This window comes from Hevea brasiliensis, chromosome 11 (genome assembly GCF_030052815.1).
Source record: "Hevea brasiliensis isolate MT/VB/25A 57/8 chromosome 11, ASM3005281v1, whole genome shotgun sequence".
Lineage (NCBI taxonomy): Eukaryota > Viridiplantae > Streptophyta > Magnoliopsida > Malpighiales > Euphorbiaceae > Hevea > Hevea brasiliensis.
The window spans coordinates 98,149,563-98,161,942 of record NC_079503.1 but is presented as its reverse complement, the minus strand read 5'-3'; the positions used below and the strand labels follow the sequence as shown (position 1 = coordinate 98,161,942).

At 33.2% G+C, this 12,380-nt stretch overlaps 1 protein-coding gene across 1 annotated transcript; it reads right to left on the bottom strand.

Annotated features, from left to right (window-relative positions):
* Nucleotides 1–581: 581 nt before the first annotated feature.
* On the bottom strand, nucleotides 582–2,114 carry LOC110655983 (probable F-box protein At4g22030). Its single transcript, XM_021812482.2, has one exon. It carries the CDS (start codon nucleotides 1,989–1,991, stop codon nucleotides 699–701), a length of 1,293 nt encoding a protein of 430 aa, XP_021668174.2. The 5' UTR covers nucleotides 1,992–2,114; the 3' UTR covers nucleotides 582–698.
* Nucleotides 2,115–12,380: the final 10,266 nt, after the last annotated feature.

Genomic DNA, 12,380 nt, shown 5'->3' with positions numbered 1-12,380 from the left:
GAAGGGAGTGCTTTTTGGGTTTGAGGTATCAATTGATTGCTTTTTGGATTTGAGGTATCAATTGATATGGTATCTATGTAAGGTGGAGGAAGTTGCTGAAAAATCTTGAAACTTGGAATTTTTAATTGGGAAATTAGACTAATTCCTCTTCTCAAGTTCAATTGGTTTTAAGATTAGACTAAGTAAGTGTCCCTCAATTTGGCTGCATTTGGTGCCCTTGTGGAGAGCTGAGCATTCCTACTTTGACTATCAGCAGTCAACACAATAACGAGCTGATTTAAACAGACAAGCCAACGAGACCAGTACCTGAAGGGACAAGGCCGTATTTTCGGAGCTAATACATTACATCAGGGAAAATATTATCATTATAATATTCCTACAAGGTTTCATATAATAAGAACTCTATTATAAGACAGCAGCTAGCACAAATATATTGAGTTATTCATCTTCACCATTAAATTTATTACAATTTACAGAAATTTGATGAATTTGTATGAACTAAAGATTTTATTTGATCCCATCTTATTAAACACAGTTATTTCAAAATTAGAGAAAGGAAAATAAGAGAAATGGAGAACTGAGAATTTTCTGAATAAAATTGATTTATATATTTATGAAAAATTTTTTGTTAGATTATGTACAAAAATCAACATATTTATTGTGTCAAGTTAACTGGACTATGATTAAACTACTAACAATCAGAAAAGCTTGCTAGCAAACTCTTCAGCAGCCTTCCCATTTCTTGAAGAAGAAGATGCTGCGAGATTCCTTAGCTCTGAGAGGCTCCTGCCTAACTGTAGAGCCACTTTGATTTCAAGCATTTCTCCATTTTCTCTTGTCCTCACATCTCTTTCATTTATATTTGATTCTATTGTCTCTTCCACAAGCTTGAAGAAACCAGCAGTGCTCCTATACATCTCAAATACCATCCCAACTTGCCCTCCGTGCTCTATTGTATTCACAATGCTCGCCGAAGCGCCACCAACGACTCCCACTATCACAGCCCATGGATTTGTACCCACAAAAGCAGACCCCATAGCTGCAAGGCCGGTTAATAAAGGACCTGAAATTGCCAATATCTTGTTTACTTTTAGGGCTATTTCACCTAACCTCAAGTAATCTGCCTTGTCCTTCCTCTTCAAAACCCCAACAATCTCTCTCATTTCATCTTCCATCTTTCTATTCCAACCATTTCCATCCATCTTCCTTCCAAGCCTTTTGACTTTTTTCTGCTTTTGTTGTGGCCACCAAACTGCAGGCTTCACAGTTGATGGGAATTTTTCAAGCATATCACCTAGTAATGGAAGTGGGTATGCCTTGTCTAGAGCCAAAACATTCTCCATTGCTTCATTCACATCACTAATAGTAGGATTGCCAATAGCCAACATTGTGTGAATCTGAGCATTAAGCTGCTTGAACAACCTGGAAGCGTTTCTTTGTTCTTCAGCTAGTTGAGAAGGTTGGATGCTGTTCATTATTGCCAGCATACCAGTAGCAGCAAGATAGAGTACTGTTGAGGAGACCTTGAAGGCTACAAGTGGTGCACCACTCGCATTTACGGCTGCAAGTCCACACATGGTAGCAGCAGTGAGAGTAACAGCATTAATGGAAGTCAAAAGAAGATTGTTCCAGTTATCTCGCTGCTCTCCAATATTCTTATGCATCTCCACCCTATCTGCCACGACCTCCATTATTGCATAGAGCCTGGCAATGACCATAGGATCAGAAGCATCGATGCTTTGCCTTACAGAAGTATTATTATTGATCCAAGAAGTGGAATCCTTTTCCATTGGGGTGGAAGTAGTTGTTGCCATTTCATAACAACTTCTCCTGTCTAGTTCCTCCACCAAGCCTCTACTAGAGAGCTTAGGCAGAGGGAGAGGAGTAATCCAAATTTTTGGTGCATTTATGGTGGCTTTAATGATTCCTCTGCGAGAATTTGATGAAGAAGTCAAGGAAAATAACTTGTTTGGAGCTTGAATGGTTGCCATGTTTGTTTCTTTACCTCTTTAGTTATGAAAGTATTGTTGAGATCGATGTTGATGAAACTGGGTATCGTATGAATGATTAATCAGGCCTAAAGAGGAAAGCCGAGTGATGAATTGGGTTCGAGGCATTACCTACGGCATTGTTATATATTTATACATACAGGTGGTGGAGTGTGTTGAAAGTATTCAGGTAAACAGAAATGGTTGAAACTCGCTAGTTTGAATAACCTCACGAGTAGCAATTAAATTAGACTATTTCCGGTCTTCCCTTTTATGGGGGATTGCAATTTTTATTTTGTACTATTGAATGGCTCATGGCCATTGAAACTGAGTTTTTACTTTTTAGGATCCTGATTTTGACTTTGAAGAGCTTTAACGAGTGTTTAGCAGGCCGTTATGGTAATAATAATAATAATTTGGCTTAGCCCTCTGTCTGTACCCTCATATAATCTTCCGTGTATTTAGTCATTGTGAATGCGTTATGCATACCTCCCCTTCAAAAAAAAAAAATTTTTTTTTTCAATCTTTTTAAAATATATAACAAAACAATTTAATCGCTAGATTATTAGATTAATAAATCAATATACATAAAATTTATACTTACTACGTTCACTTTTATCTATCATTTTTTATAAGTTATTTTGTCCAAAATTATTTCTAGTTTTAAGAAAATAAAGAGTATTGATTATATATTTTTTTAATTTTACCTTTATCTCTACTAAACATAATAATTATTTTTACAATCTTCTAAAACTCATCTTATCACTTCACTCTTAATTAGGTAAGAAAGTAATGTAATTAAATTAAAAAGTATTTTATTATAATTTAAGTGATTTAATTATTTTTTTAATCATAGTTAAAAGAGTATAAAGTAAGGTGGGCCATGGTTCAAGAACCGCCGGTTTAAGTTTAATGAAATCATGAACCTGAACCAAACCATCATGGGACGGTTTAGAAGACGATTCCTGAACTGTCGGTTTCGGTTCGAGTTCCGGTTTAAAACGGTTTAAAGAACGGTTTGAAAAATGACGGTTCAAGACAGTTTGAAAGCGGTTTAGGGGCGGTTTAAAAGTGACTTAAAGGAAAAAATTAGAGAAAAATTTTATTGATTTATTAAGTTATTGTCACGACCCAAAATTCTGAATCGTGACTGGCACATAATTTAAGTATTCTTAAATCATGCAAGCCTTATCAGAGTATCTTGAATGAATATATTGTCACTTACTAATCCCAAAAATAGACAAAATCCAAATAAACAAAATGCTGAATAAACATTATAAATATCTCATAGGTAAACTGCGGAGTCTCTACAGATTTTAATAAAAACTTAAACTGTTCAATAAACTAAACTAATTATTAGCCCGAGAAAACATGAATTCGGGCGTACCATGAGAACAAATCAAAGTTGTCCCTCTCCAGAAAATAGACTGAATATTTGGATCACCGAGAATTCTACCGATCCAAACAGATAATGCATGAGAAAACGTGGTTTGAGCTAGATGCTCAGTGAATGATAATTATAGCACACAACGGAATAGGAACAGGCAGACGCTTGATTAATTTCACAATAAATTTTCTATTCAATAAAATCATGCTCATGCTGTCAAAATCATTAATAAAATAACTTCATAAAATATATATATAAAAGAAATTCATTCAATAAAAATTTTATGGTACAAAGGCACTGTGGTGATGATACCCCACATCACCAAAGGCCAGATGGTAAGCGCGCTACCAGATATTAGATACCTTCCTCCTCCTTCATAGATATCAATGCATATGATACTAATGCAAACCATAAACTGCAATGATGCATGACTCAACAATGCAACCTAATACCGTGATAGTCCACACGGCGGGGCCAGATAACAGAAACAGATACTGGGCACAGGTACCAATTCAAAATAGAAAATCAATTTGTACAAATCAATCAAAATCAATAAAAAATTTCAGATAGCAAATAATAATTGATAGTGCAATTTCAATAGTGTATTTCAATAGTTTCAGAGAGTCAATAAAATCAAATCAATCTCAAATCAATTCAGTATAACCCATTGGTAAATTTTATAGTCAAATATCAATCAATATAAATACATTAAAGGCCTGTTCCCGGAATTCTAATGGGTCTAATGTAGAGATAGTTGACAAAATCAATTATTTAATCAAAATTGAAATAAAATTCAATAATAAAATAAAACTCTAGAAAATCACATATAAAATAATTGTTAAAATATTGATTTAAAATTTCATTTAATAACAAACTTAATGCTAAGAAATTTTAAAAGGGACTAAAACGGTGCCATGTACTATAATTACCACTCACCTGGAACCTCCAAAATAATAGCTAGATTCAATAAAAGAGAGACAATTTCAGCTGACAGAATGAATATTTGAATCTCCTACATATCCAAAATATAAAAGAAAAATATTAAATAATAATAAAATAAAATAATTTTAATATATATATATATATATATATTGGGTGGGACGAATTCGGTTTGCCGATGTGGATGAACAGGGGGACGAATTCGGTGGACAGAATTCGATGAACAGGGGGACAAAGGTTTATATATATATAATCTAAATTGAAGGTTATTATCTCACAGTAATCATGATCAACCCAATTCAATACCAATGATCAAAGGAAAAAAAATAAATTTCTAGAGTAGTTGTAACAAATCGAGGAAAAAAAAAAATCAAATTCACCCATTATTGAATAAAGAATGAGAATTTTTACCTTGGAAACAGAATCGAAGGTGATGAATAGAGAAGTAAAAATTTAGGGATTTTCTGCGCACATCAGATTATAAATAGTAAATTTTATATTTATACATATATATATATATATATATATATATATATATATATATATATATATATATATATATATATATATATAATAATAATTTAAAAGATAATGAAAATACCTGTTGAGAGTATTTGATAGAAAAAAGGAGGTGACAAACAGGTTTTGAGAGTAAAGTTTAGCAGAAGAGATGATTATGGTATATATATATATATATTTCAAGAGTTCTATTAGGTGTAGAATGGGATAAGAGTTATTATTGAACTGGGTTGTTCAGATTGCAGATATATATTTAATTTCAAAAATCATATATATATCTAAAAATAAATAAGCAAACCATCCAATAAAATATATATTTTTTATAAATATATTAAATTATTGTAAGCTAATTAAAATAAAATAATAATAAATAATAAATGTATATGGGTTTCCACATACTTCCCCCCTTAAAAAAATTCGGTTCCCGAATTTGAATAGACAAAATTCTAACCTGAAGAATCAAATAAGTGAGGATATTTGGTTCGCATTTCAGATTCTGCCTCCCATGTGGCCTCACTACTTGAGTGATTATGCCACAAGACTTTGATCAAAGCCACTTCCTTAGATCGAAGTTTCCTAATTTGTCGATCTAAAATCTTTATTGGTTGCTCCTCATATGACATATCATCCCTAAATTGCATGGTTTGAGGTTGTAAAACATGAGATGGATCTGGTACATACTTCCTAAGCATAGAAATATGAAAAACTGGATGTACATGTGCAAAACTAGGTGGAAGGGCTAAACGGTAAGCAACTGCTCCAATTCTCTCCAAAATTTCAAATGGACCAACAAAACGAGGGCTAAGCTTCCCTTTCTTCCCAAACCTCATGATTCCTTTCACAGGGGAAACTCTCAGAAATACATGATCACCAATCATAAATTCTACATCTTTACGCTTAGGGTCAGCAAAACTTCTCTGTCGACTTTGAGCAGTCAAAAGTCAATCACGAATTAGTCGAACCTTCTCTGAAGTTAATTGTATCAACTCTGGTCTAGTAAGCCTTCTTTCTCCAACTTCATCCCAACAAACCGGTGACCTACACTTTCGACCATATAATGCCTCATATGGATCCATCTCTGTACTTGCCTGATAACTGTTATTATAAGCAAACTCCACTAAAGGCAAATGATGATCCCAACAGCCACCAAAATCCATAACGCATGCATGAAGCATGTCCTCTAATGTCTGTATGGTCCTTTCTGACTGTCCATCCGTTTGAGGGTGAAAAGAAGTACTAAAGTCTACTCGTGTTCCTAAAGCTTCTTGGAATTTCTTCCAAAATCGAGAAGTAAACTGAGTACCACGATCAGAGACAATGAAAACTGGAACTCCATGAAGACTAACAATCTTGTTTATATACAACTGTGCAAGTTTAGCAAAGTCATATGTAGTCTTCACAGGAAGGAAATGAGCAGATTTTGTCAATCTGTCCACTATCACCCAGATTGCATTGTAACCACCTCGTGTACTAGGTAAACCCACAACAAAGTCCATGGCAATATGCTCCCACTTCCACTCGGGAATAGGCAATGGCTGAAGTAACCCAGATGGTCTCTGATGTTCTGCCTTAACCTGCTGACAAGTCAAACATTTAGCAACAAAGTCTACAACATCCCTCTTCATGCCACCCCACCAATAATGCTCCCTTAAATCACGGTACATCTAAGTTGAACCTGGGTGTACTGTGTAAGCAGAATGGTGTGCCTCCTCCATGATTTCTCTTCTCAACTCATCAACATTGGGGACACAAAGTCTAGTGCCATAACGAAGAACTCCATCATCATTCAACATGAATCCTTGAGCTTGGTCTTGGTGAATACTATCTATAATCTCACACAGCTGAGAATCCCTCTTTTGAGCAGCCTTAATTCGATCAATCAAGATAGGCCTAACTCGAAAATGTGCTAAGAATGATCCAGCTATGATTTCAAACTTTACTCCCTGATCTAGCAACTCATGTAATTCACCAATCAAAGGCCTCATCTTGGTAGATATATGGGCTAAACTACCAGAAGACTTCCTGCTTAGAGCATCAGCCACCACATTAGTTTTTCCAGGGTGATACTGTATGGTGCAATCATAATCCTTCAACAATTCTACCCATCTTCTTTGCCTAAGATTAAGATCACGTTGGTCAAAGATGTATTTGAGACTTTTGTGGTCAGTGAAGATTTCACAAGTCTCACCATACAGATAGTGCCTCCAGATTTTTAAAGCAAAAATTACTGCAGCCATTTCCAAATCATGAGTTAGATAATTCTGCTCGTGTCTTTTCAACTGACGAGAAGCATATGCAATAACCCGTCCATGCTGCATCAAAACACATCCTAAACCAATCCTAGAAGCATCACAATATACTACATAACCCCCTGATCCAGATGGAAGGGCTAACATCGTGTCAGTAGTTAAACGAGTCTTAAGCTCCTAAAAACTTTTTTTCACAAGCCTCAGACCACTGAAATTTCACATTCTTCTGTGTCAACTTAGTTAAAGGTGCTGCAATACGAGAGAAGTCTTGAACAAACCGTCTATAATACCCTACTAAACCCAAGAAACTACGAATCTCTGACACAGTTATGGGTCTAGGCCAATGAAGCACTGCCTCAACTTTCTTCTTATCAACGCACACCCCATCCTTCGATACTGTATGGCCTAGGGAAGCCACACTATCTAACCAGAACTCACATTTTGAGAACTTGGCATATAGCTTATGTTCTCGTAAGGTCTGAAGGACAATTCTCAAATGCTGTTCATGCTCCTCCTTACTCTTTGAGTACACTAGAATGTCATCGATGAACACTATAACAAATTGATCTAAGAAAGGCTTGAAAACTCTGTTCATGAGATCCATAAAAGCGGCTGGAGCATTGGTAAGACCAAAAGACATTACAAGAAATTCGTAGTGTCCATACCTAGTCCTAAAGGCTGTCTTGAGTATGTCTTCTTTCTTGACCCTCAATTGATGATACCCATATCGAAGATCAATCTTGGAAAAATACTTCACACCTTGAAGTTGGTCAAATAGGTAATCTATGCGTGGAAGAGGATACTTATTACGCATAGTTACCTTATTCAATTGCCTATAATCAATGCACATTCTCAAAGACCCATCCTTCTTTCGTACAAATAACATAGGAGCACCCCATGGAGAAACACTAGGGCGAATAAACCCCTTATCTAGTAGGTCCTGTAGTTGCTCCTTCAACTCCTTAAGTTCTGCGGGTGCCATACGATAAGGTGGCATAGATATGGGCTCAGTTTCGGGAACTAAGTCTATACCAAACTCTACCTCTCGTTCCGGGGGTAAACCTGATAAATCTTCTGGAAACACATCAGGAAACTCCTTAACCACTGCAACATTCTCCAAACCTGCACCTTTTACCTGAACATCTCTAACATAAGCTAGATACCCTTTACACCTCTTTCGCAATAATCGTCTAGCACTCACTACAGAGATAAGATTACTAGAGGCTATACTGCGATCTCCCTGAAATTGAAATTCTGCCTCCCCAGGAATTTTAAAGTGTACAACTTTATTATGACAATCCAATGAAACGTGATAAGTGGCTAACCAATCCATGCTTAAAATCACATCAAACTCAAATATATCTAAAGAAACAATATCTGTAGCTAATTCCCTATCTCCAATGTGAACTATACATCCCCTATACACCATATTAGTGTCTATTGCGTTCGTCATAGGTGTTGATACAGATAAAGGATACTCTAACAAATTAGGTGGTGTACTAAATATCATGGAAAAGTATGGGGAAACAAAGGAATGGTTGTGCCCCAGTCTTAGCCATAAGCGTCTGTTCAGATGTTTGATTAATAGTTTGAGGTGGTACCTCCCTTGTTGGATCAAGGTTTGCACCATTAAGACCCTTGGCCCTAGCTCTCTTCTTACGTTTAATAGACTCAGGCACCTATTCATTTTAATAAACAAGTATTAAATATGAAAATGTGAGCCAAATTAAGACAGGTGAGAAGGTACGAAGGACGCCGACATCTAAAGCAATGATAAACTGAAAAGACGTTAAGGATCCTATGCTCCGCAAGTTTACTAGACCTCAACCGAGCTCTGATACCAACTTTGTCACGACCTAAAATTCTGAATCGTGACCGGCGCATAATTTAAGTATTCTTAAATCATGCAAGCCTTATCAGAGTATCTTGAATGAATATATTGTCACTTACTAATCCCAAAAATAGACAAAATCCAAATAAACAAAATGCTGAATAAACATCATAAATATACCTTTGGTATACTGCGTAGTCTCTACTTATTTTTATAAAAAGTTAAACTGTTCAATAAACTAAACTAATTATTAGCCCGAGAAAACATGAATTCGCATACCATGAGAACAAATCAAAGTTGTCCCTCTCCGAAAATTGGTGAATATTTGGATCACCAGAATTCTACCGATCCAAATGATAATGCATGCAGAGAAAACGTGGTTTGAGCTAGATGCTCAGTGAATGATAATTATAGCACACAACGGAATAGGAACAGGCAGACGCTTGATTAATTTCACAATAAATTTTCTATTCAATAAAATCATGCTCATGCTGTCAAAATCATTAATAAAATAACTTCATAAAACATATATATAAAAGAAATTCATTCAATAAAAATTTTATGGTACAGTGCACCAGGGTGATGATACCCCACATCACCAAAGGCCAGATGGTAAGCGCGCTACCAGATATTAGATACCTTCCTCCTCCTTCACAGATATCAATGCATATGATACTAATGCAAACCATAAACTGCAATGATGCATGACTCAACAATGCAACCTAATACCGTGATAGTCCACACGGCGGGGCCAGATAACAGAAACAGATACTGGGCACAGGTACCAATTCAAAATAGAAAATCAATTTGTACAAATCAATCAAAATCAATAAAAAATTTCAGATAGCAAATAATAACTGATAGTGCAATTCCAATAGTGTATTTCAATAGTTTCAGAGAGTCAATAAAATCAAATCAATCTCAAATCAATTCAGTATAACCCATCGGTAAATTTTATAGTCAAATATCAATCAATATAAATACATTAAAGGCCTGTTCCCGGAATTCTAATGGGTCTAATGCAGAGATAGTTGACAAAATCAATTATTTAATCAAAATCGAAATAAAATTCAATAATAAAATAAAACTCTAGAAAATCACATATAAAATAATTGTTAAAATATTGATTTAAAATTTCATTTAATAACAAACTTAATGCTAAGAAATTTTAAAAGGGACTAAAACGGTGCCATGTACTATAATTACCACTCACCTGGAACCTCCAAAATAATAGCTAGATTCAATAAAAGAGAGACAATTCAGCTGACATAATGAATATTTGAATCTCCTACATATCCAAAATATAAAAGAAAAATATTAAATAATAATAAAATAAAATAATTTAAATATATATATATATATATATATATATATATATATATATATATATATATATATATATATATATATATATATATATATATATATATATATTGGGTGGGACGAATTCGGTTTGCCGATGTGGATGAACAGGGGGACGAATTCGGTGGACAGAATTCGATGAACAGGGGGACGAAGGTTTATATATATATAATCTAAATTGAAGGTTATTATCTCACAGTAATCATGATCAACCCAATTCAATACCAATGATCAAAGGAAAAAAAATAAATTTCTAGAGTAGTTGTAACAAATTGAGGAAAAAAAAAAATCAAATTCACTCATTATTGAATAAAGAATGAGAATTTTTACCTTGAAAACAGAATCGAAGGTGATGAATAGAGAAGTAAAAATTTAGGGATTTTCTGCACACATCAAATTATAAATAGTAAATTATATATATATATATATATATATATATATATATATATATATATATATATATATATATATATATATTTTAAGAGTTCTATTAGGTGTAGAATGGGATAAGAGTTATTATTGAACTGGGTTGTTCAGATTACAGATATATATTTAATTTCAAAAATCATATATATATCTAAAAATAAATAAGCAAACCATCCAATAAAATATATATATTTTATAAATATATTAAATTATTGTAAGCTAATTAAAATAAAATAATAATAAATAATAAATGTATATGGGTTTCCACAGTTATATTTGTAAAAATATTTTAATTTTTCTTAGAAATCTTTCAATCAAAATAAAATAAGAAAAAAAAGAATAAAAATAACTTATTTTTAAGAAAAATTTAATAAGCAAAGACTTTAACTTATTAAAAAACTAGAGATGAAATTAATTTAAAAAAAATAGAAAAAGGAGCATGAACTTAATTTTACCTATATATCCCTTTAAAATTTAGAGGAATCAAAATTTTCAGTTATAAGTTGAGAGAAGGGAGATTAAGGTGGTTTGGTCATATGAAGCATAAACATAGTAAAGCTCCAGTTAGACAAGTAGAGCACATTGGGTTAGAGGATAGAAAGAAAAGAAGAGGTAGACCTAAATTGACTTGGAGGAGAATAGTACAACATAACTTAGATGCATTACACATTTCCGATGATTTAACTCAAAATCGTTTAGAGTGGAGAAAGAGAATCTATATAGCCGACCACAATAAATTTTTGAGATAAAAGCTTAGTTGAGTTGAATTGTGTTGAGTTGAGTATTACTTGCCCTTTTTAAAAAAATTATATGATAATTGATAATTAAAAAAGTATAAAAGAAAAAAAAATTAAAATAGAGGGTATTAAAAATTTTATTAAAGATATAAAATAATAACAGAGTAATTGAGATAGTATTAAAAATTTCAGTGAGCATATAAATTAATAAAGTAGGGGAATTGTGAGAGTACTGAGAATTAAAAGGAGTTTAGAAAATAATTATTTAGAAAATTTGAGAGAAATTGAAAGAGTATTAAGAATTAAAGAGAGTGTAGAGAATAATTGTATAGAAAATTAATGATATATATATATATAAATGAATTAGGAGTGGAGTGGGGTATTTATTGAATTCTTTCATATTTTAATCGCCGATTTGGTTTGGTTCAAAACCGTTGGTTCAATCCGTTTGGAACCGCCGATTTACGGTTTTTAAAAAATATGAACCTGAATCAAACCGTAGAAGGACGGTTTCGGTCCGGTTCGCAGTCGGTTTCGGTTTTGACCGGTTTCGATTCGGTTTTAACCGAATCGATTCCTGTTCGATTTCGGTTCAAAACCGGACCGTGACCACCCTTAGTATAAAGAGAGTAATAAAGATAATTTTTTTTTATATTAAAATGAATTTAAAATAAAAGAAACCTTTTTGAAAATAGAATGCAAATATATATTTCATTTAATGCACTTTTTACATCCATTATCTAATGTATTACTGTACTTTTTACACCTACTAAAGTTCACCTAATATATTATTTTCATTTATTTTTATATGTTACTAGTATAGAAAATTATCATTAAAATTATAATTTTCCATACTGTTGAAATGCATTAAATGAATTTTAAAAGGTTTGCACCTATTAAAAAAAATCTGTCTTTTATGTTTATTTTATTTTTAGTCCAAAT

What these genes read in the sequence shown, in the direction of transcription:
- LOC110655983 (XM_021812482.2), bottom strand. Translation starts at nt 1,991, where the DNA reads ATGGCAACCATTCAAGCTCCAAACAAGTTATTTTCCTTGACTTCTTCA.